The sequence below is a fragment of the Oncorhynchus clarkii genome, chromosome 16 (assembly GCF_045791955.1).
Source record: "Oncorhynchus clarkii lewisi isolate Uvic-CL-2024 chromosome 16, UVic_Ocla_1.0, whole genome shotgun sequence".
Classification (NCBI taxonomy): domain Eukaryota; kingdom Metazoa; phylum Chordata; class Actinopteri; order Salmoniformes; family Salmonidae; genus Oncorhynchus; species Oncorhynchus clarkii.
In genome coordinates this window covers 17,253,790-17,279,498 of record NC_092162.1, presented here as the reverse complement: position 1 = coordinate 17,279,498, position 25,709 = coordinate 17,253,790, and the positions used below count along the sequence as shown (strand labels likewise).

At 46.5% G+C, this 25,709-nt stretch overlaps 1 protein-coding gene across 2 annotated transcripts in view; it reads left to right on the top strand.

The window, feature by feature from the left end:
• LOC139368059 (unconventional myosin-Id-like) overlaps positions 1-25,709 on the top strand; it is a 119,126-nt gene that overhangs the window by 45,027 nt on the left and 48,390 nt on the right. For both annotated transcript variants that reach the window (XM_071106595.1, XM_071106596.1), the window contains exons 12-13: positions 20,693-20,763; positions 21,645-21,719. In XM_071106595.1, the coding sequence (XP_070962696.1) occupies positions 20,693-20,763; positions 21,645-21,719 (146 nt within the window). The remainder of the gene's footprint in view (positions 1-20,692; positions 20,764-21,644; positions 21,720-25,709) is intronic.

Genomic DNA, 25,709 nt, shown 5'->3' with positions numbered 1-25,709 from the left:
ATACAGAGAAAAGAGTCGGCTTGAGAATTGAACCCTGTGGCACCCCATAGAGACTGCCAGAGGTCCAGACAACAGGCCCTCCGATTTGACACACTGAACTCTGTCTGAGAAGTAGTTGGTGAACCAGGCGAGGCAGTCATTTGAGAAGCCAAGGCTATTGAGTCTGCCGACAAGAATGAGGTGATTGACAGAGTTGAAAGCCTTGGCCAGGTCGATGAATACGTATTTTTTCGATAGTGGTTATGATATCGTTTAGGGACATTGAGCGTGGATGAGGTGCACCCATGACCAGCTCTGAAACCAGATTGCATAGCGGAGAAGGTACGGTGGGATTCGAAATGATCGGGGATCTGTTTGTTAACTTGGCTTTTGAAGACTTTAGAAAGGCAGGGCAGGATAGATATAGATCTGTAGCAGTTTGGGTCTAGAATGTCTCCCCCTTTGAAGAGGGGGATGACCGTGGCAGATTTCCAATCTTTAAGGATCTCAGGCGATACGAAAGAGAAGTTGAACAGGCTAGTAATAGGGGTTGCAACAATTACAGCGGATCATTTTAGAAAGAGCGGGTCCAGATTGTCTAGCCCAGCTGATTTGTAGGGGTCAATATTTTGCAGCTCTTTCTGAACATCAGCTATCTGGATTTGGGTGAAGGAGAAGTGGGGGGGTGGCTTGGGCAAGTTGCAATGGGGGGTGCAGTGCTGTTGACCGGGGTAGGGGTAGCCATGTGGAAAGCATGGCCAGCCGTAGAAAAATGCTTATTGAAATTCTCAATTATTGTACATCTATCGGTGGTGACTGTGTTTCCTGCCCTCAGTGCAGTGGGCAGCTGGGAGGAGGTGCTCTTATTCTCTATGGACTTTACAGTGTCCAAAAACTTTTGGGAATTTGTGCTTCAGGATGCAAATTTCTGCTTGAAAAAGCTAGCCTTTGCTTTCCTAATTGACTGTGTATATTGGTTCCTAACTTCCCTGAAAAGTTGCATATCACGGGGGCTATTCGATGCTAATGCAGTATGCCACAGGATGTATTTGTGCTGGTCAAGGGCAGTCAAGTCTGGAGTGAACCAAAGGCTATATCTGTTCTTAGTTCTACATTTTTTGAATTGGGCATGGTTATTTAAGATGGTGAGGAAAGCACTTTTAAAGAATAACCAGCCATCCTCTGCTGACGGGATGAGGTCAATATCCTTCCAGGATACCCAGGCCAGGTCTATTAGAAAGGCCTGCTCACTGAAGTGTTTTTGGGAGTGTTTGACAGTGATGAGGGGTGATCGTTTGACCGCGGACCCATTACGGACGCAGGCAATGAGGCAGTGATCGCTGAGATCCTGGTTGAAGAGAGCAGAGTTGTATTTAGAGGGCAGGTTGGTCAGGATGATATGTATGAGGGTGACCGTGTTTACGGATTTAGGGTTGTACCTGGTAGGTTCCTTGATAATATGTGTGAGATGGAGGGCATCTAGCTTAGATTGTAGGATGGCTGGGGTGTTAAGAATACCCCAGTTTAGGTCACCTAACAGTACAAACTCTGAAGATAAATGGGGGCAATCAATTAACATTTGGTGTCCAGGGCACAGCTGGGGGCCGAGGGGGTACTATAACAAGCGGCAACAGTGAGAGACTTAATTCTGGAAAGGTGGATTTTTAAAAGTAGAAGCTGGATAGCATGACAGAACTCTGCAGACTATCTCTGGAGTAGATTGCAACTCCACCCCCTTTGGCGGTTCTATCTTGATGGAAAATGTTGTAGTTGGAGATGAACATTTCGGCATTTTTGGTGGCTTTCCTAAGCCAGGATTCAGACACGACTAGGACATCGGGGTTGGTGGAGTGTGCTAAAGCAGTGAATAAAACATACTTAGGGAGTTAGGCTTCTGATGTTAACATGCATGAAACCAAGGCTGTTACGGTTACAAAAGTCAACAAATTAGAACTCCTGTGGAATAGGTGTGGTACTGGGGGCCTGGGTTAACCTCTACATCACCAGAGGAACAGAGGAGGAGTAGTATTTTAAAACATAAGACGAGACATATACTGTATAATTTGGTACGTTTCAATTATCAGCTCCATCAAATCCTGTTTAAAGTCTAATTGGCATTAAAGTCACCAGACTAAGATGAACTAATTGACCTGCACATCTGTTCCCCAGTGGCTCAGAAGGCTGCATTTTACAGGGTTGTATTTCACTCAGTGGACCACAAGAGGGAGACAAGCGTCAGCCCAGCACTCGTTTCTCTATCTGACTCAACACTCTGCCCCCAGTGATGTCACTGGCAGCCAATGGGAGTCAATGGAGTTGGTGTCTCGCTGCGCTGGCATGGGTGTTAGAGGGAGGGAGGGAGGGAGAAGAGACAGAATCATAACAAGAGGAACAGATGGAGAGGAGGGGAGGCACAAGGTAAAGATAGAGGACCTATCACTAACGGCCAGGTTGTTTTACTCTCAACTTCCTAGACTGTGTTATGTGTCATCACCTTAGCTGTTTCTCTATGGCAGGGTTCCCCAATTGGCAGCCAGTTGATTTTATTTAGTTTTCTTGTTTGTCATAAAAGACTGTAAATACACCAGCAAATCAGCTGGAAATCTGTTCCAAAGTATTCCTACGCATAATAGAGACACATACACACAACAGCCAGTTTATTAGGTACACCCACCCTGTTCATGAAGATTGATTGCTCCTTCAGACAGTGAGTAACGTGGCTGTGGCTTGCTATATAAAGCAGACAGACAGGCATCGAGGCATTCAGTTACTGTTCGATTTAACATTAGAATGGGCAAAACAAGTGACTTAAGCTACTTTGAGTGTGGTATGATCGTCAGTGCAAAGCACACCGGATCCAGTTTCTCAGAAATAGCTGCCCTCCTGGGCTTTTCATGCATCACAGTGTCTAGGCTAGGGTTTACAGAGAATGGTGCGACAAACAAAAAAAACATCCAGCCGGCGGCAGTCCTGTGGGTGAAAACAGCTCATTGCTGAAAGAGGTCGAAGTAGAATGGCAAGAATCGTGCAAGCTAACAGGCGGGCCACGAAAATACAAATAATGGCGCAAAACGGAATCTCGGAACGCACAACTCGTCAATCCTTGTAACAGATGGGCTATTGCAGTAGAACGACCACAACGGGTTCCACTCCTATCAGCTAAAAACAAGAAGAAGTGGCTCCAGTGGGCACGCAATCACCAACACTGGGGAGTGGGAAACACAATTGAGGAGTGGGAAAACATTGCCTGGACCGAAGAATCCCGGTTACTGTTGCGTTATGCTGATGACAGTCAGGATTTGGCGTAAGCAACATGAGTCCATGGACCCATCCTGCCTGGTACAGGTTGGTGGCGGTGGTGTACGGGTGTCGGGAATGTTTTCCTGGCACTCGTTAAGGTCCTTTGATACCAATTGAGCAACGAACGTTTCCGACACATTGTAAAATCCATGCCCCGAAGAATTCGTTAGATAATACAAAGAAAAAAACATGTTTATTTTAATTTTAAAATTTGTTCATCTTTGAAATGCAAGAGAATGGCTGTTATATGACTTACGAGTCTAGGCTCATTTTCGATTTTGACCAAAAGATGGCGGCAGTGTATCTGCAACATTTTAGACTGATCCAAAAATTGCATTACTTGTAACTGCAGATTTCCTCCTCTTCGTCTGAAGAAGAGTAAGGATCGGACCAAGATGCGGTGTGGTAAGTGTTCATGACGATTTTAATAACAAACCACTGAACACTATGAAATACAAAAACAATAAACGAATACGTAAAATAACAAAACCGAAACAGTACCATGTGGTGAAAAACACAGACACGGAAACAAACACCCACAAACCAACAGTGAAACTCAGGCTACCTAAGTATGATTCTCAATCAGAGACAACTAACGACACCTGCCTCTGATTGAGAAACATACTAGGCCGAACACAGAAATAGAAAAACATAGAAACACAAAACATAGACTGCCTACCCCAACTCACGCCCTGACCATACTAAATAAAGACAAAATAAAGGTCAGAACGTGACATTACTGTTCAAAATGTTGTATCAAGTCTGCCCAAATGTGCCTAATTGGTTTATTGATACATTTTCAAGTACATAACTGTGCACTCTTCTCAAACAATAGCTTGTTATTATTTCACTGTAATAGCTACTGTAAATTGAACAGTGCAGTTAGATTAACAAGAATGTAAACTTTCTGCACATATAAGACATGTCTATGTCCTGGGAAAATATTTGGTTACTTACAACGTCATGCTAATCACATTAGCGCATGTTAGCTCAACCGTCCCGCGGGGGACACACCGATCCTGTTGAGGAATGTGTGTTGGTGTACATGTGTTCCTGTGTGTGTGTGTGTGTGTGTGTGTGTGTGTGCGTGTGTGTGCGCACGCACACAGCCCTCTGCAGAGATAACACACCTAGTGCTAGGCTAAAATCATGGCGCCGGAGAAGATGGCTGACATTTTACGTGCTCCTAACCGAATGTGTTTTTTTTTGCGTTGTTTGTAACTTATTTTTTTGCTTATTCTGCACATAATGTTGCTCCTACCGCTTCTAATGGCCGAAAAGAACTTCAGAACAGCGATTACTCACCACGAACTTGCAGAAGCAAGTTCTTCTGTTTTTTTTTCTCCTTTAACGAGTCCGAAGAGCCTGACATGAAGGACATACTGCTTTCCCGGGAACAGGCCCAAATCCCCGTCATTTGCGTGAAGAGAAAACAAAGAAAAAGAAGACGGAGGTCGGGCTGCCTTCTGAGAATTCTGAGGCGCTCGAGAGCAGTGTGGGTGCAATAATTTAATAATATAGATTTCTAAATGTATTCTGCAATGCTCGCGTACGTGATGCGAGCGGTGTAGTCAGCCAGCCTGTGAGGTAGAGTATCTCATGATAAGCTGTGGACCACACAATCTACAGTTTTCATCTGTATGTTTCGGAGCTTTCTACATACCACCTCAGACCGATGCTGGCACTAAGACCGCACTCAATGAGATGTATTCCACCATAAGCTAACAGGAAAACACTCGTCCAGAGGTGGCGCTCCTAGTGGCCAGGGACTTTAATGCAGGGAAACTTAAATCAATTTTACCAAATTTCTATCAGCATGTTAAATGTGCAACCAGAGGGGGAAAAAACTCTAGACCACCTTTACTCCACACACAGAGACTCATACAAAGCTCTCCCTTGCCCTCCATTTGGCAAATCTGACCATAATTCTATCCTCCTGATTCCTGATTACAAGCAAAAATTAAAGCAGGAAGCACCAGTGACTTGGTCAATAAAAAAGTGGTGAGATGTAGCAGATGCTAAGCTATAGGACTGTTTTGCTAGCACAGACTGGAATATGTTCCGTGATTCTTCCTATGGCATTGAGGAGTACACCACATCAGTCATTGGCTTCATCAATAAGTGCATAGATGACGCCATCCCCACAGTGACCGTACGTACATACCCCAACCAGAAGCCATGGATACAGACAACATTCGCACTGAGCTAAAGGCTAGAGCTGCCGCTTTCAAGGAGTGGGACTCTAAACCGGAAGCTTATAAGAAATCCCGCTATGCCCCCCGACGAATGATCAAACAGGCAAAGCGTCAATAAAGGACTAAGATCAAATCGAACTACACCGGCTCCGACGCTCGTCGGATGTGGCAGGGCTTGCAAACCATTACAGACTACAAAGGGAAGCACAGCCGAGAGCTGCCCAGTGACAAGCTTACCAGACGAGCTTGAATCGAGGCAAATAACACTGAAACATGCATGAGAGCACCAGCTGTTCCGGACGACTGTGTGATCACGCTCATCGCAGTTGATGTGAGTAAGACCTTTTAACAGGTGAACATTCACAAGGCCACAGGGACAGACGGATTACCAGGACGTGTATTGCGAGCATTCACTGACCAACTGGCAAGTGTCTTTACTGACATGTTCAACCTCTCCCTGTCCAAGTCTGTAATACCAACATGTTTTCACTTATAATTCACTGTATCACAATTCCAGTGCGTCAGAAGTTAACATACACTAAGTTGACTGTGCCTTTAAACATCTTGGAAAATTCCAGAAAATGATGTTATTGCTTTAGAAGCTTCTGATAGGCTAATTGACATCATTTGAGTAAATTGGAGGTGAATCTGTGGATGTATTTCAAGGCCTGCCTTCAAACCCAGTGCCTCTTTGCTTGACATCATGGGAATATCAAAAGAAATCAGCCAAAATATTGTAGACCTCCACAAGTCTGGTTCATCCTTGGGATTTCCAAACGCCTGAAAGTACCACGTTCATCTGTACAAACAATAGTACGCAACACCATGGGACCACATAGGCGTCATACTGCTCAGGAAGGAGATGCGTTCTGTCTCCTAGAGATTAACGTACTTTGGTGCGAAAAGTGCAAATCAATCCCAGAACAACAGCAAAGGACCCTGTGAAGATGCTGGAGGAAACAGGTACAAAAGCATCTATATCCACAGTAAAACGAGTCCTATATTGACATAACCTGAAAGGCCGTTCAGCAAGGAAGAAGCCACGGCTGCAAAACCGCAATAAAAAGCCAGACTACGGTTTGCAACTGCACATGGGGACAAAGATCATACTTTTTGGAGAAATGTCCTCTGGTCTGATGAAACAAAAATAGAACTGTTTGGCCATAATGTCCATCATTATGTTTGGAGGAAAAAGGCGTGGCTTGCAAGCTGAAGAACACCATCCCAACCGTGAATTACGGGGGTGGCAGCATCATGTTATGGGGGTGCTTTGCTTCAGGAGGGACTGGTGCACTTCACAAAATAGATGGCATTGTGACGAAGGAAAATTATGTGGATATTTTTAAGCAACATCTCAAGACATCAGTCAGGAAGTTAAGGCTTGGTTGCAAATGGGTCTTCCAAATGGACAATAACCCCAAGCATACTTTCAAAGTTGTGGCAAAATGGCTTAAGGACAACAAAGTCAAGGTATTGGAGTAGCCATCACAAAGCCCTGGCCTCAATCCGATAGAAAATTTGTGGGCAGAACTGAAAAAGCGTGTGCGAGCAAGGAGCCTACAAACCTGACTCAGTTACACCAGCTTTGTCAGGAGGAATGGGCCAAAATTCACCCAACTTATTGTGGGAAGCTTGTGGAAGGCTACCTGAAACGTTTGACCCAAGTTAAACAATTTAAAGGCAATGCTACCATATACTTATTAAGTGTATGGAAACTTCTGACCCACTGAGAATGTGATGAAAGAAATAAAGTTTGAAATAAATCATTCTCTCTACTATTATTCTGACATTTCACATTCTTAAAATAAAGTGCTGATCCTGACCTAAGACAGGGAATTTGTATTAACATTAAATGGCAGGAATTGTGAAAAACTGAGTTTAAATGTATTTGGCGTATGTAAACTTCAACTGTCCATATTACCTCAATTACCTTGGCTATCTGGTGCTCCTACACATTGACTCTGTACCTGTACTCCCTGTATATAGTCTCGCTATTGTTATTTTACTGCTGCTCTTTAATTATTTGTTCCTTCTTTTTCTTATTCTTATTTATATTTATTTATTATTATTTTTTGTTGTTTAATTTTTACCCCTTTTCTCCCCAATTTCGTGGTATCCAATTGTTGTAGTAGCTACTATCTTGTCTCATTGCTACAACTCCCGTACGGGCTCGGGAGAGACGAAGGCTGAATGTCATGCGTCCTCCGATACACAACCCAACCAGCCGTACTGCTTCTTAACACAGCGCGCATCCAACCCGGAAGCCAGCCGCACCAGACGGACGGAGTGGGGGGATGTGTTACAGAGGGAGTGGGGGATGTGTGGCAGAGGGAGTGGGGTGATGTGTGGCAGAGGGAGTGGGGTGATGTGTGACAGACGGAATGGGGTGATGTGTGAGAGAGGGAGTGGGGTGATGTGTGACAGAGGGAGTGGGGTGATGTGTGACAGAGGGAGTGGGGTGATGTGTGACAGAGGGAGTGGGGTGATGTGTGACAGAGGGAGTGGGGTGATGTGTGACAGAGGGAGTGGGGTGATGTGTGACAGAGGGAGTGGGGGATGTGTGACAGAGGGAGTGGGGGATGTGTGACAGAGGGTGTGGGGGGGATGTGTGACAGAGGGAGTGGGGGGATGTGTGACAGAGGGAGTGGGGGATGTGTGACAGAGGGAGTGGGGGGGATGTGTGACAGAGGGAGTGGGGGATGTGTGACAGAGGGAGTGGGGGGGATGTGTGACAGAGGGAGTGGTGGATGTGTGACAGAGGGTGTGGGGGGATGTGTGACAGAGGGTGTGGGGGGATGTGTGACAGAGGGTGTGGGGGGATGTGTGGCAGAGGGAGTGGGGGGATGTGTGGCAGAGGGAGTGGGGGGATATGTTACAGAGGGAGTGGGGGGATATGTTACAGAGGGACTGGGGGATGTGTGACAGAGGGAGTGGGGGATGTGTGACAGAGGGTGTGGGGGGATGTGTGGCAGAGGGAGTGGGGGGATGTGTGGCAGTGGGGGTTACTTCCTCTTTTGTGGTGTTCCAGGAGTGGTTACTTCCTCTTTGTGGTGTGCCAGGAGTGGTTACTTCCTCTTTGTGGTGTTCCAGGAGTGGTTACTTCCTCTTTGTGGTGTGCCAGGAGTGGTTACTTCCTCTTTGTGGTGTGCCAGGAGTGGTTACTTCCTCTTTGTGGTGTGCCAGGGGTGGTTACTTCCTCTTTGTGGTGTTCCAGGAGTGGTTACTTCCTCTTTGTGGTGTTCCAGGAGTGGTTACTTCCTCTTTGTGGTGTGCCAGGAGTGGTTACTTCCTCTTTGTGGTGTTCCAGGAGTGGTTACTTCCTCTTTGTGGTGTGCCAGGAGTGGTTACTTCCTCTTTGTGGTGTTCCAGGAGTGGTTACTTCCTCTTTGTGGTGCTCCAGGAGTGGTTACTTCCTCTTTGTGGTGTTCCAGGAGTGGTTACTTCCTCTTTGTGGTGTGCCAGGAGTGGTTACTTCCTCTTTGTGGTGTTCCAGGAGTGGTTACTTCCTCTTTGTGGTGCTCCAGGAGTGGTTACTTCCTCTTTGTGGTGTTCCAGGAGTGGTTACTTCCTCTTTGTGGTGTGCCAGGAGTGGTTACTTCCTCTTTGTGGTGTTCCAGGAGTGGTTACTTCCTCTTTGTGGTGTTCCAGGAGTGGTTACTTCCTCTTTGTGGTTTTCCAGGAGTGGTTACTTCCTCTTTGTGGTGTTCCAGGAATGGTTACTTCCTCTTTGTGGTGTTCCAGGAGTGGTTACTTCCTCTTTGTGGTGTTCCAGGAGTGGTTGCTTCCTCTTTGTGGTGTTCCAGGAGTGGTTACTTCCTCTTTGTGGTGTTCCAGGAGTGGTTACTTCCTCTTTGTGGTGTGCCAGGAGTGGTTACTTCCTCTTTGTGGTGTTCCAGGATTGGTTACTTCCTCTTTGTGGTGTTCCAGGAGTGATTACTTCCTCTTTGTGGTGTTCCAGGAGTTATTACTTCTTCTTTGTGGTGTTCCAGGAGTGGTTACTTCCTCTTTGTGGTGTTCCAGGAGTGGTTACTTCCTCTTTGTGGTGTTCCAGGAGTGGTTACTTCCTCTTTGTGGTGTTCCAGGAGTGGTTACTTCCTCTTTGTGGTGTGCCAGGAGTGGTTACTTCCTCTTTGTTGTGTTCCAGGAGTGGTTACTTCCTCTTTGTGGTGTTCCAGGAGTGGTTACTTCCTCTTTGTGGTGTGCCAGGAGTGGTTACTTCCTCTTTGTGTTGTTCCAGGAGTGGTTACTTCCTCTTTGTGGTGTTCCAGGAGTGGTTACTTCCTCTTTGTGGTGTTCCAGGAGTGGTTACTTCCTCTTTGTGGTGTTCCAGGAGTGGTTACTTCCTCTTTGTGGTGTTCCAGGAGTGGTTACTTCCTCTTTGTGGTGTTCCAGGAGTGGTTACTTACTGCCAACTGTATAATAGAACTTTAGTTTAGAACTTTAGAACTAGTTGTTCTAGCTATATAAAGTTTTGGGAAACGTTTCCCTGCTTCTCCTCGTACTTGCTGATGTCGATACTTAGCTTAGCTGATGTGGTACACAGCGAGGGATAGCTGTGACACGCTGGTCTGGACAGGAGTCTGTTGTTAGTGCAGTATTCGCGAAGAAGGGGGTTGAAATAATTCCAACAGTTGTATTGGAAGGGGGCGGCGCTCTGGGGGCTGTGTTTAGCTGTCCATGTGGCTGTTTGAGTGAGAAAGACACAGTGGAGACCCAATCAGTAAAAAGCACTACCCCTTGATTATGAACACACCGTGCCGACAACGTCAAAATAGCCTTTCCAGACTCTGAAGTAACGAGGGCTTCAAGTTAGGTGTCAGCCAGACTAATTGATACCATCCTCAAATTTCGAATCTCCCAATTTTGTCACGTTCTGACCTTAGTTCCTTTGTTATGTCTTTGTTTTAGTTTGGTCAGGGCATGAGTTGGGGTGTGTAGTCTATGTTGTGGTTTTGTGTTTGGCCTGGTATGATTCTCAATCAGAGGCAGGTGTCGTTCGTTGTCTCTGATTGAGAATCATACTTAGGTAGCCTTTTCCCACCTGTGTTTGGTGGGTGATTATTTTTCCGTGTCAGTGTTTGTTCCACACGGGACTGTGTCGGTTCTCATTTATTTCTCTTGTTCCTTTTGTTTTCTGTGTCCAGTGATATTTCATTCAAATATATATCATGAACACAAACCACGCTGCGCTTTGGTCCTCCTCTCCTTCCACCGAAGACTACCGTTACAAGTTTGCTCTCCGCCTTCTCTTGTACACTTTGTGAGGTCGTACCCCTGTAATACCCTGTCTTTGTATATGCTAGGAATTCATTATTTTTAGGGGCTACTTTTCTACATCACTAAGGGAATTAACATGGTCCACACAGTCCAACACAGTCGCACGACAACACCTCTTCCTCTCTCGTGAGGATGAAAAGATTTGAAATGATCCTCAAAAAGTTACACAGCGGCACCATTGAGAGCATCTTCACTGGCTGCATCGCCGCTTGGTATGGCAACTGGCGGTGTTTGAGGCCCTAGAAAATTGTCAGTCTCAAACCACCCACGTCATAGACTGTTCTCTCAGCTTGCCGCAGTCTGGAACCAACAGGACCCTGAGCAACTTCTGCCATAAGACGGCTAAATAGTTAAACAAGTAGCTACTCCGACTACCTGCATTTGACCCCATTTTGCGCTAACTATTCTGATTCTACATATCTACCTCAATTACCTTGTACCCCTGCACATCGACTCGGTACTGGTACCCTGTGTATATAGCCACGTTATCGTTACAAATTCTCTATTTATTATTTTTCTATGTTTCTCTCTGCATTGTTGGGAAGGGGTGTAAATAAGCATTTCACTGTTTGTCTACACATGTTTTTTACGAAGCATGTGACAAATACTATTTTATTTGACACACACACTACCTCCCCCTCACCCCCCCCCCCCCTCTCTCTTCTATCCACCCTCTGATTCTGCTCTTTGCTGTCTCTTTTCAGATGCAGCATAGGATGCTGTGTGTGTGTGTGTGTGTGTGTGTGTGTGTGTGTGTGTGTGTGTGTGTGTGTGTGTGTGTGTCAGAGGCAGCGGCAGGCCGTCGTTAAGTGATTACCCTAGCATACACCATGTGATGCTAATAGCATGGGCCTGCTGTTCAAGGCTGTAGGGTGTTTACAACACAAGCACTGGAGAGGCAGGAAGGAAGGATGTCTAGAGTGCTCTCCTTCACGTCTGGGAGAAAGCGAGAAAGCTTTGCAAGTTCTCCGGTTCCAACGCAATGTCTTTTTTACCTCTCAATGCATCATACTCTTGATATCACGTTTGAACTAGTCCTAGAAGTGGGTGCCTAGTTTATCCACGGAGAGGCCAAAACATTAAGAACACCTGCTCTTTCCATGACATAGACTGACCAGGTGAATCCAGGTGAAAGCTATGATCCCTTATAGATGTCACCTGTTAAATCCACTTCAATCAGGGGAGGAGATGGATTTTTAAGCCTTGAGACAATTGAGTATGGATTGTGTATGTGTGTCATTCAGAGGGTGAACGGTCAAGATAGAAGATTTAAATGTCTTTGAACGGGGTATGGTAGTAGGTGCCAGTTGCACCGGCTTGTGTCAAGAACTTCAACGCTGCTGGGTTTTTCACGCTCAACAGTTTCCCGTGTGTATCAAGAATGGTCCACCACCCAAAGGACATCCAGCCAACTTGACACAACTGTGGGAAGCATTGAAGTGAACATGGGCCAGTATCCCTGTGGAACACTTTCAACACCTTGCAGAGTCCATGTCCTGACAAATGGAGGCTGTTCTGAGGGCAAAATGGTATTGCTACTCAATATTAGGAAGGTGTTCCCTGACTCTGTTTTTATGAAGTAATCATCTGCCGGTTTGGAGTCTAGAGAGGTTATGTAGTGAGAGAGTAAATACCATGACAGCTGCACCGTCCATCTCCCTGTGTCCTGATTGGCTCCTGTGGTGAGTGATTGACCGGTTTGGAGCCAGTCAGTCGGCCCGCCTGGCGTGCTTACCCGACAGGTGCCAGCTTAGTCAGCGGGGGGGGGGGGTGAACAGGATGGCGGTGGAGGTGGCAGAGGAGAGGAGAGATGCTGGAGGGAGGGCGAGATTCGGGCAGGAGGACGAGGGACAGCAGGTGTTGGGGTGATCAGAAGGAGTCTCTGCCATAAAGCTGTTCACCCATTTACACACCAGGCTATCGCCTTACTGTGATTATAAATGCATGAGGCCAGTTTCTCTGAGTTGTACAGATATAAATGGCCTACATGCTCACGTACTATTTCAATACGAGAAAGTTTGTTGCTTTTGTGTACAGGTGCAGCGTCGTTCTCCAAGGAATGAATGTGGAACTAAAAGATGCAAAAGGCAAGGGAACTTATGCCAATGATTACAGTCTGTGGACACATGACTGTGTGAATAGGCACAATATACTTGTTCAAAACCTGTTTTGGATCCACCTGATGTGTTATATGTTCTATGTGTCCTATATCTACCTGTGAAGAACCCAATATCCCCCCCCTGCCCATAACACTACCTCCGTCTTCTCTCTCCTTTCTGTTCCAGTCGAAGGTGTTCTGCTGTATCCCCTCTCGCTTCAGGCTTATTTCTTTCTCGCTCTGTCTCCCCTCATACCCTCTTTGTTCCACCTCGCGTATCTCTGTCCTTTTCTCACCCCCTTTACTTTCCATTGTTTTGTCCCCCTCTCTCTTTATTTTCTACCTCTCTCGAAACCTTCTGTTGTATCTCCCTTGCACGGCATCCCCCCCTCTTTCTCATCTGATATACAGTAGGCGTTAGGCTGGATAAAGAGTGACAGACACAGAGAAAGAGAAAGAGAGAGAGAGAGAGAGAGCGAGAGAGAGAGAGGTGGTAATAGTATAGCTGGCAGTGTGCGTGGAGGGGGACTTATTGTGATAGATGAGGACAAGGTGGCTTCCAGCAGCCTCCGTCTGTCTGTCTGGCTAGATGGCTGTATGTCCAGCTGCCAGGTTGGCTGGCTGGCGGTACTGGCCTGTAAAGAGCACGGGGCCCTTCATGGATCAATTCCCTATCACAGCTCCACTGAAGTATTTCTGCTATGGAAAACATGTTACATTTTCAATGCTTTGAATAGGAACTTGAATGCGGTCACACAGAGATGTGTATACTTTCCTCCACAGTTTGCTGCCTGTGAGTTGTTCTCTCGTTAACAACATCCTCACTCCCATCTACAGGGACTTTCTCTTCTTCCTTTGGTGTGTGTGAGCTCTCCGCTCGATGACTCAGGCTCTCTATACTCTCTCTGCTTGATAACTCAGGCTCTTTATTCTCTCTCTACTCGATGACTCAGGATCTCTATTCTTTCGCCGCTCGATGACTAAGGCACTCAGGCTCTCTATTCTCTATCTGCTCGATGACTCAGGATCTCTATTCTCTCTCCGCTCGATGACTCAGGCACTCAGGCTCTCTATTCTCTCTCCCCTCGATGACTCAGGCACTCAGGCTCTCTATTCTCTCTCCCCTCGATGACTCAGGCACTCAGGCTCTCTATTCTCTCTCCGCTCGATCACTCAGACTCTCTGTTCTCTCTCCGCTCGATGACTAAGGTTCTCTATTCTCTCTCTGCTCGATGCCTCAGGCACTCAGGCTCTCTATTCTCTCTCCGTTCGATGACTCAGGCTCTCTATTCTCTCTCTGCTCGATGACTCAGGCACTCAGGCTCCCTATTCTCTCTCTGCTCAATGACTCAGGCACTCAGGCTCTATTGTCTCTCCGATAGATGACTCAGTCTCTCTATTCTCTCTTCGCTCGATGTCTCAGGCTCTCTATTCTCTCTGTTCTCGATGACTCAGGCACTCAGGCTCTCTATTCTCTCTCCGCTCGATGACTCAGGCTCTCTATTCTCTCTCCGCTCGATGACTCAGGCTCTCTGTTCTCTCTCTGCTTGATGACTCCGGCTCTCTATTCTCTCTCCGCTCGATGACTCAGGCTCTCTATTCTCTTTCTGCTCGATGACTCAGGCACTCAGGCTCTCTATTCTCTCTCCGCTCGATGACTCAGGCTTTCTATTCTCTCTCCACTCAATCACTCAGGCTCTATATTCTCTCTCTGTTCGATGACAGGCACTCAGGCTCTCTATTCTCTCTCTGCTCGATGACTCAGGCACTCAGGCTCTATTGTCTCTCCGCTCGATGACTCAGGCTCTCTATTTTCTCTCCGCTCGATTACTCAGGCTCTCTAGTCATCGAGCGGCGAGAGAATAAGGCTCTTTATTCTCTCTCTGTTCGATGACTAAGGCTCTCTATTCTCTCTCTGCTCATTGACACAGGCACTCAGGCTCTCTATTCTCTCTCTGCTCGATGACTCAGGCACTCAGGCTCTTTGTTCTCTCTCCGCTCGATGACTAAGGCTCTCTATTCTCTCTCTGCTCATTGACACAGGCACTCAGGCTCTCTATTCTCTCTCTGTTCGATGACTCAGGCACTCAGGCTCTTTATTTTCTCTCTGCTCGATGACTCAGGCACTTTATTTTCTCTCTGCTCGATGACTCAGGTTCTCTATTCTCTCTCTGCTCGATGATTCAGGTACTCGGGCTCTCTATTCTCTCTCCTCTTGTTGACTCAGGCTCTCTATTCTCTCTATGCTCGATGACTCAGGCTCTCTATTCTCTCTACGCTTGATGACTCAGGCTCTTTATTCTCTCTACGCTCGATGACTCAGGCTCTTTATTCTCTCTACGCTCGATGACTCAGGCTCTCTATTCTCTCTACGCTTGATGACTCAGGCTCTTTATTCTCTCTACGCTTGATGACTCAGGCTCTTTATTCTCTCTACGCTCGATGACTCAGGTTCTCTATTCTCTCTCCACTCGATGACTCAGGCACTTTATTTTCTCTGCGCTCGATGACTCAGGCACTCTGGCTCTCTATTCTCTCTCCTCTTGTTGACTCAGGCTCTCTATTCTCTCTATGCTCGATGACTCAGGCTCTCTATTCTCTCTACGCTTGATGACTCAGGCTCTTTATTCTCTCTACGCTCGATGACTCAGGCTCTTTATTCTCTCTCCGCTCGATGACTCAGGCTCTCTATTCTCTCTCCGCTCGATGACTCAGGCTCTCTATTCTCTCTCCGCTCGATGACTCAGGCTCTCTATTCTCTCTCCGCTCGATGACTCAGGCTCTCTGTTCTCTCTCTGCTTGATGACTCCGGCTCTCTGTTCTCTCTCCGCTCGATGACTCAGGCTCTCTATTCTCTTTCTGCTCGATGACTCAGGCACTCAGGCTCTCTATTCTCTCTATGCTCGATGACTCAGGCTCTCTATTCTCTCTACGCTTGATGACTCAGGCTCTTTATTCTCTCTACGCTCGATGACTCAGGCTCTTTATTCTCTCTACGCTCGATGACTCAGGCTCTCTATTCTCTCTACGCTTGATGACTCAGGCTCTTTATTCTCTCTACGCTTGATGACTCAGGCTCTTTATTCTCTCTACGCTCGATGACTCAGGTTCTCTATTCTCTCTCCACTCGATGACTCAGGCACTTTATTTTCTCTGCGCTCGATGACTCAGGCACTCTGGCTCTCTATTCTCTCTCCGCTCGATGACTCAGGCTCTCTATTCTCTCTCCGCTCGATGACTCAGGCTCTCTATTCTCTCTCCGCTCGATGACTCAGGCTCTCTATTCTCTCTCCGCTCGATGACTCAGGCTCTCTGTTCTCTCTCTGCTTGATGACTCCGGCTCTCTGTTCTCTCTCCGCTCGATGACTCAGGCTCTCTATTCTCTTTCTGCTCGATGACTCAGGCACTCAGGCTCTCTATTCTCTCTCCGCTCGATGACTCAGGCTTTCTATTCTCTCTCCACTCAATCACTCAGGCTCTATATTCTCTCTCTGTTCGATGACAGGCACTCAGGCTCTCTAGTCATCGAGCGGCGAGAGAATAAGGCTCTTTATTCTCTCTCTGTTCGATGACTCAGGCACTCAGGCTCTTTGTTCTCTCTCCGCTCGATGACTAAGGCTCTCTATTCTCTCTCTGCTCATTGACACAGGCACTCAGGCTCTCTATTCTCTCTCTGCTCGATGACTCAGGCTCTCTATTCTCTCTCCGCTCGATGACTCAGGCTCTTTATTCTCTCTCCCCTCGATGACTCAGGCTCTCTCTTCTCTCTCTGCTCGGTGACTCAGGCTCTGTTCTCTCTCCGCTTGATGATTCAGGCACTCAGGCTCTTTATTCTCTCTCTGCTCAATGACTCAGGCACTCAGGCTCTCTATTCTCTCTACGCTTGATGACTCAGGCTCTTTATTCTCTCTCCGCTCGATGACTCAGGCTCTATATTCTCTCTCTGCTCGGTGACTCAGGCTCTGTTCTCTCTCCGCTTGATGATTCAGGCACTCAGGCTCTTTATTCTCTCTCTGCTCAATGACTCAGGCACTCAGGCTCTCTATTCTCTCTACGCTTGATGACTCAGGCTCTTTATTCTCTCTCCGCTCGATGACTCAGGCTCTATATTCTCTCTCCGCTCGATGACTCAGGCTCTCTATTCTCTCTCTGTTCGATGACTCAGGCACTCAGGCTCTCTATTCTCTCTCTGTTCAATGACTCAGGCACTCAGGCTCTCTATTCTCTCTCCTCTCGATAACTCAGGCTCTCTATTCTCTCTCCGCTCGATGACTCAGGCTTTCTATTCTCTCTCCACTCAATCACTCAGGCTCTATATTCTCTCTCTGTTCGATGACAGGCACTCAGGCTCTCTAGTCATCGAGCGGCGAGAGAATAAGGCTCTTTATTCTCTCTCTGTTCGATGACTCAGGCACTCAGGCTCTTTGTTCTCTCTCCGCTCGATGACTAAGGCTCTCTATTCTCTCTCTGCTCATTGACACAGGCACTCAGGCTCTCTATTCTCTCTCTGCTCGATGACTCAGGCTCTCTATTCTCTCTCCGCTCGATGACTCAGGCTCTTTATTCTCTCTCCCCTCGATGACTCAGGCTCTCTCTTCTCTCTCTGCTCGGTGACTCAGGCTCTGTTCTCTCTCCGCTTGATGATTCAGGCACTCAGGCTCTTTATTCTCTCTCTGCTCAATGACTCAGGCACTCAGGCTCTCTATTCTCTCTACGCTTGATGACTCAGGCTCTTTATTCTCTCTCCGCTCGATGACTCAGGCTCTATATTCTCTCTCTGCTCGGTGACTCAGGCTCTGTTCTCTCTCCGCTTGATGATTCAGGCACTCAGGCTCTTTATTCTCTCTCTGCTCAATGACTCAGGCACTCAGGCTCTCTATTCTCTCTACGCTTGATGACTCAGGCTCTTTATTCTCTCTCCGCTCGATGACTCAGGCTCTATATTCTCTCTCCGCTCGATGACTCAGGCTCTCTATTCTCTCTCTGTTCGATGACTCAGGCACTCAGGCTCTCTATTCTCTCTCTGTTCAATGACTCAGGCACTCAGGCTCTCTATTCTCTCTCCTCTCGATAACTCAGGCTCTCTATTCTCTCTCTGCTCGATGACTCAGGCTCTCTATTCTCTCTCCTCTCGATAACTCAGGCTCTCTATTCTCTCTCTGTTTGATGACTCAGGCACTCAGGCTCTCTTCTCTCTCTGCTCCTCCAAACGTCCTGGCTGTCCCTGTTTTATATAGCAGTGTCTGTCCCAATGGCTTATTGGAGGTTCTCTAATCTATTGCTGTGTGCAAATCATTTCTGCCTTCTGTTTTAATGGGACTAGATGCCTTTCTCTCCCTGTCTCAGGCTCTCTATTCTCTCTGCGCTTGATGACTCAGGCACACTCTCTCTCTCTCTGTGTGAGATAATATGTTACATAGGGGTTGATATTATTTTTGAATGACCACCACTTCCTCTGTCCTCCATACATACAACATATATAAGGTCCCTCAGTCAAGTATTGAATTCAATCACAGATTAAACTACAAACACCAGGGAGCTTTTCAAAAGCCTCATGAAGAAGGGCAGTGATTTGTAGATGGGTAGCAATAACAAATCAGACATTGAATATCTCTTTTAAGCATGGTCACGTTAATAGTTATGCTGTGGATGATGTATTAAACCACCCAGACACAACATAGAAACAGGAGAGGGAGAGGAAATCACCTTTCAGCAGGACAATAACCTCCAACAAAAAGCCAAATCTACACTAGTTGCTTACTAAGAAGACAGTGAATGTTCCTGAGTGGCCAAGTTACCGTTTTGAATTAAATCTGCTTGAAAATCTATGGCAAGACATGAAAATGGCTGTTTGGCTATGATCCCCAACACTTTGACAGAGCTTGAAGACTTTTGAAAATAATAATAATGGAAATATATTTCACAATCCAGGTGTGCAAATCTTAGAGACTCACCCAAGAAGACTCCCAGCTCTTAATTGCTGCCAAAGCTGTTCCTAATATGTATTGACTCAGGGTGTTAAACACTTATCTATTCAAGATATATTAGTGTTTTATTTTTCAATACAAAACATATCAGAGTATTTTGTGTAGATCGTTGATAAAAAATGACAATGAAATCCATTTTAATCCCACCATGTAACACAATACAAATGTGAAGAAATCCAAGGGGGGTGAATACTTATGAAACCCACTGTATAATGCTACTCCCACCATGCCACAGGGCTGCCTAGGGCGTCCTCTCCCTGTCACCAGACACACTAGCTACTCTACAGTAGCACACCAATATACCACTGATGCAGTCACACACATCAACACACAGATGTACAAACATGGATGGATGGATGTATATATAGACACAAACAGGTACGCACACACATACAGTCAGGTATACACACACACATACAGTCAGGTATACACACACACATACAGTCAGGTATACACACACATACAGTCAGGTATACACACACAGGCTCATTACAGAGTTTGCAGAGGACTGCGGCAGACCTCTCTGCCTTTCCTGTCACACTACGTTTCTCTCCTCACTGCACTCCACCACTGGCCTACAAACAGCCATCCACATGAGTTCCTGTAGCACCACTGGCCTACAAACAGCCACCCACATGAGTTCCTGTAGCACCACTGGCCTACAAACAGCCATCCACATGAGTTCCTGTAGCACCACTGGCCTACAAACAGCCACCCACATGAGTTCCTGCAGCACCACTGGCCTACATACAGCCATCCACATGAGTTCTTGCAGCACCACTGGCCTACATATAGCCATCCACATGAGTTCCTGTAGCACCACTGGCCTACATACAGCCATCCACATGTTCCTGTAGCACCACTGGCCTACATACAGCCATCCACATGAGTTCCTGCAGCACCACTGGCCTACATACAACCATCCACATGAGTTCCTGTAGCACCACTGGCCTACATACAGCCATTCCACATGAGTTCCTGCGGCACCACTGGCCTACATACAGCCATCCACATGAGTTCCTGCGGCACCACTGGCCTACATATAGCCATCCACATGAGTTCCTGTAGCACCACTGGCCTACATACAGCCATCCACATGTTCCTGTAGCACCACTGGCCTACATACAGCCATCCACATGAGTTCCTGCAGCACCACTGGCCTACATACAGCCATCCACATGAGTTCTTGCAGCACCACTGGCCTACATATAGCCATCCACATGAGTTCCTGTAGCACCACTGGCCTACATACAGCCATCCACATGTTCCTGTAGCACCACTGGCCTACATACAACCATCCACATGAGTTCCTGCAGCACCACTGGCCTACATACAACCATCCACATGAGTTCCTGTAGCACCACTGGCCTACATACAGCCATTCCACATGAGTTCCTGCGGCACCACTGGCCTACATACAGCCATCCACATGAGTTCCTGCGGCACCACTGGCCTACATACAGCCATCCACATGAGTTCCTGCGGCACCACTGGCCTACATACAGTCATCCACATGAGTTCCTGCGGCACCACACACAGCTCATTCATATTTCATGTGCACAGATTTCCTCTCTCTCTCATCTGGGGATGCTGCTTCTGTCGCTCTCTAATGGTGTACACTATGTTATATCTGGGGAAGCAACTTTCCCGTAAGGAAATACTGAGCATAGCACATATGAAAACAGGTATCCTTGATATTACAGAGTATATTGCCCCATCTTTTTAGCTCCTCTGCATGGGAGCTATTAGGTTACATGTCCCCACTTCCCCCGGGTTGTGTTACTCAATTTCTCTTTCTTTCTCCCTCTCTCTCTTTCTCTGTCTCTCTCTCTTTATTTATCTCTCTCCATCCTCAGCTCTCCCCGACAGACAAGAGTTTGGAGTTTGACAGAGATTTCCGTGTCCGGCACTATGCAGGGAATGTCGTGTAAGTAACCGCTGCGGTGGTGTACTGTATGGAACCACTCTCGGCTAAAAGTCACTGTGGCGGCAGTAGGGAGTTCATTGCACTTCACTATGTTCTCTTAATACCCTAATCAGAACAACAGCGTGAGATCATCCAACACTATCAACCAAATCACAAGCTTTGTATGCTACAGTGTGCCAACCATCCTCAGTGCCTGCTTGCCTGTCCAGCCCAGCAGCTCTAGCTAACTCCCCATAGTTAACATATTATATGGCTTTAAAGATGAGACCATTATAATAACCATGGACTCTGCCTCCTGCAGCGTAGCCTAATTGGTTCAGGGAGCACTCAAACTTCAGACTCTTTGCATCCCAAATGGCACCCTATTCCCTAGATAGTGCACTACCTTTGACCAGGGCCCATACTGTAGGTCTCTGGTCAATGGGTTCTGGCCAAAAGGAGTGCACTATATAGGGAATAGGGTGCTATTTGAGATGCAGGCTGATACTGTAGAGTAAGGGGTGTAATGGGCCAGTTTCCCCTGGGTCTTACTGAGTAACACAGATGGCTCCTACTCTTCCACTGTCTCAGACTGGAAACAGAGGATTTGTTCTCTAATTCTTCTGTGATTCATCCATTTTAATCGTTTCTGAGTAGGGTTTAGGAGACGCTGTTGTCATTTGTAAGCACCGTCTTCGGTGATGCAAGTTTTAAGACGGTCTTAGTGTCAGAAAAAGATGATCAAGAGGTTTGTGTGTGTGTGTGTGTGTGTGTGTGTGTGTGTGTGTGTGTGTGTGTGTGTGTGTGTGTGTGTGTGTGTGTGTGTGTGTGTGTGTGTGTGTGTGTGTGTGTGTGTGTGTGTGTGTGTGTGTGTGTGTGTGTGTACTTTTGTATTTACACAGGTACTCTGTGGTTGGCTTCATCGACAAGAACAAGGACACTCTCTTCCAGGACTTCAAAAGGCTACTGTACAACAGGTGAGACTCAACACACACCTGCTTTTCCCTCTCCTCTCCTCCTATTCCCCTCACATGACACCTCAGTAGCCTTCAATTAACAGAACAACAGCACCTACAATGGTGAACTGATAAACAATCTTCTCCTGTCTCTTTTCCTCTCGTTCTCTATCTTTTGATTTATTTATTTTATTTCACCTTTATTTAACCAGGTAGGCAAGTTGAGAACAAGTTCTCATTTACAATTGCAACCTGGCCAAGATAAAGCAAAGCAGTTCGGCACATACAACAACACAGAGTTACACATGGAGTAAAAACAAACATACAGTCAATAATACAGTAGAAAAATAAGTCTATATACAATGTGAGCAAATGAGTTGAGATAAGGGAGGTAAAGGCAAAACAAAGACCATGGTGGCAAAGTAAATACAATATAGCAAGTAAAACATTGGAATGGTAGATTTGCAGTGGAATAATGTGCAAAGTAGAGATAGAAATAATGGGGTGCAAAGGAGCAAAATAAATAAATAAATTCAGTAGGGGGAGAGGTATTTGTTTGGGCTAAATTATAGATGGGCTATGTACAGGTGCAGTAATCTGTGAGCTGCTCTGACAGCTGGTGCTTAAAGCTAGTGAGGGAGATAAGTGTTTCCAGTTTCAGAGATTTTTGTAGTTCTTTCCAGTCATTGGCAGCAGAGAACTGGAAGGAGAGGCGGCCAAAGGAAGAATTGGTTTTGGGGGTGACCAGAGAGATATATCTGCTGGAGCGCGTGCTACAGGTGGGTGCTGCTATGGTGACCAGCGAGCTGAGATAAGGGGGGACATTACCATGCAGGGTCTTGTAGATGACCTGGAGCCAGTGAGTTTGGCGACGAGTATGAAGCGAGGGCCAGCCAACGAGAGCATACAGGTAGCAGTGGTGGGTAGTATATGGGGCTTTGGTGACAAAACGGATGGCACTGTGATAGACTGCATCCAATTTGTTGAGTAGGGAATTGGAGGCTATTTTGTAAATGACATCGCCGAAGTCAAGGATTGGTAGGATGGTCAGTTTTACAAGGGTATGTTTGGCAGCATGAGTGAAGGATGCTTTGTTGCAAAATAGGAAGCCAATTCTAGATTTAACTTTGGATTGGAAATGTTTGATGTGAGTCTGGAAGGAGAGTTTACAGTCTAACCAGACACCTAGGTATTTGTAGTTGTCCACATATTCTAAGTCAGAACCGTCCAGAGTAGTGATGTTGGACGGGCGGGCAGGTGCAGGCAGCGATCGGTTGAAGAGCATGCATTTAGTTTTACTTGTATTTAAGAGCAATTGGAGGCCACGGAAGGAGAGTTGTATGGCATTGAAGCTCGTCTGGAGGGTTGTTAACACAGTGTCCAAAGAAGGGCCAGAAGTATACAGAATGGTGTCATCTGTGTAGAGGTGGATCAGAGACTCACCAAGCAGCAAGAGCGACATCATTGCTGTATACAGAGAAGAGAGTCGGTCCAAGAATTGAACCCTGTGGCACCCCCATAGAGATTACCAGAGGCCCGGACAACAGGCCCTCCGATTTGACACACTGAACTCTATCAAAGAAGTAGTTGATGAACCAGGCGAGGCAATCATTTGAGAAACCAAGGCTATCGAGTCTGCCGATGAGGATGTGGTGATTGACAGAGTTGAAAGCCTTGGCCATGTCAATGAATACGGCTGCACAGTATTGTTTCTTATCGATGTCGGTTAAGATATCGTTTAGGACCTTGAGCGTGGCTGAGGTGCACCCATGACCAGCTCTGAAACCAGATTGCATAGCGGAGAAGGTATGGTGGGATTCGAAATGGTCAGTAATCTGTTTGTTGACTTGGCTTTCGAAGACCTTAGAAAGGCAGGGTAGGATAGAAATAGGTCTGTAGCAGTTTGGGTCAAGAGTGTCCCCCCCTTTGAAGAGGGGGATGACCGCAGCTGCTTTCCAATCTTTGAGAATCTCAGACGACATAAAAGAGAGGTTGAACAGGCTAGTAATAGGGGTAGCAACAATTTCGGCAGATAATTTTAGAAAGAAAGGGTCTAGATTGTCTAGCCCGGCTGATTTGTAGGGGTCCAGATTTTTCAGCTCTTTCAGAACATCAGCTAACTGGATTTGGGAGAAGGAGAAATGGGGAAAGCTTGGGCGAGTTGCTGTGGGGGGAGCAGTGCTGTTGACCGGGGTAGGGGTAGCCAGGTGGAAAGTATGGCCAGCCGTAGAAAAATGCTTATTGAAATTCTCAATTATAGTGGATTTATCGGTGGTGACAGTGTTTCCTATCCTCAGTGCAGTGGGCAGCTGGGAGGAGGTGTTCTTATTCTCCATGGATTTTACAGTGTCCCAGAACTTTTTGGAGTTTGTGTTGCAGGAAGCAAATTTCTGCTTGAAAAAGCTAGCCTTGGCTTTTCTAACTGCCTGTGTATGTATATTGGTTTCTAGCTTCCCTGAAAAGTTGCATATCACGGGGGCGGTTCGATGCTAATGCAGAACGCCATAGGATGTTTTTGTGTTGGTTAAGGGGAGTCAGGTCTGGAGAGAACCAAGGGCTATATCTGTTTCTGGTTCTAAATTTCTTGATTGGGGTCTGCTTATTTAAGATGGTGAGGAAGGCATTTAAAAAATTAAAAAACAGACATCCTCTACTGACGGGATGAGATCAATGTCCTTCCAGAATACCCCGGCCAGGTCGATTAGAAAGGCCTGCTCGCTGAAGTGTTTCGGGGAGCGTTTGATAGTGATGAGTGGAGGTCGTTTGACCGCTGACCCATTACGGATGCAGGCAATGAGGCAGTGATCGCTGAGATCTTGGTTGAAAACAGCAGATGTGTATTTAGAGGGCAGGTTGGTTAGGATGATATCTATGAGGGTGACCATGTTTACGGCTTTGGGGTGGTACCTGGTAGGTTCATTGATAATTTTGTGAGATTGAGGGCATCAAGCTTAGATTGTAGGATGGCTGGGGTGTTAAGCATGTCCCAGTTTAGGTCACCTAGCAGCACGAGCTCTGAAGATAGATGGGGGGCAATCAGTTCACATATGGTGTCCAGACCACAGCTGGGGGCAGAGGGTGGTCTATAGCAGGCGGCAACGGTGAGAGACTTGTTTTTAGAGAGGTGGATTTTTAAGAGTAGAAGTTCAAATTGTTTGGGTACAGACCTGGAAAGTAGGACATAACTCTGCAGGCTATCTTTGCAGTAGATTGCAACACTGCCCCCTTTGGCCGTTCTATCTTGTCTGAAAATGTTGTAGTAAGGGGTTGGCAAAGTGTGCTAAAGCAGTGAATAAAAAAAACTTAGGGAAGAGGCTTCTAATGTTAACATGCATGAAACCAAGGCTATTACTGTTACAGAAGTCATCAAAAGAGAGCCCCTGGGGAATAGGAGTGGAGCTAGGCACTGCAGGGCCTGGATTAACCTCTACATCACCAGAGGAACAGAGGAGGAGTAGGATAAGGGTACGGCTAAAAGCTATGAGAATTGGTCGTCTAGAATGTCCGGAACAGAGTAAAAGGAGACTTCTGGGGGCGATAAAATAGCTTCAAGGTATAATGTACAGATAAAGGTTTGGTAGAATGTGAATACAGTGGAGGTAAACCTAGGTATTGAGTGATGATGAGAGAGATATTGTCTCTAGAAACATCATTGAAACCAGGTGATGTCATCGCATGTGTGGGTGGTGGAACTGAAAGGTTGGATAAGGTATAATGAGCAGGGCTAGAGGCTCTACAGTGAAATAAGCCAATAAACACTAACCAGAACAGCAATGGACAAGGCATATTGACATTAAGGAGAGGCATGCTTAGTCTAGTGATCATAAGGGTCCAGTGAGAAGTGAGGTTAGCCGGGCCATCGGTAGCAAGCTGGCATAGGAGGGAGGTCTGTTTTTAGCCACCTCGTGCGTTTCCGTCAGTAGATTAGCGGGGTACCGTGTGGTAGAGGGGATCAATCCAATTGGCAAAATAGATGTAGTTATAGTGACTCAAGAAAAAATTGTCCGATAG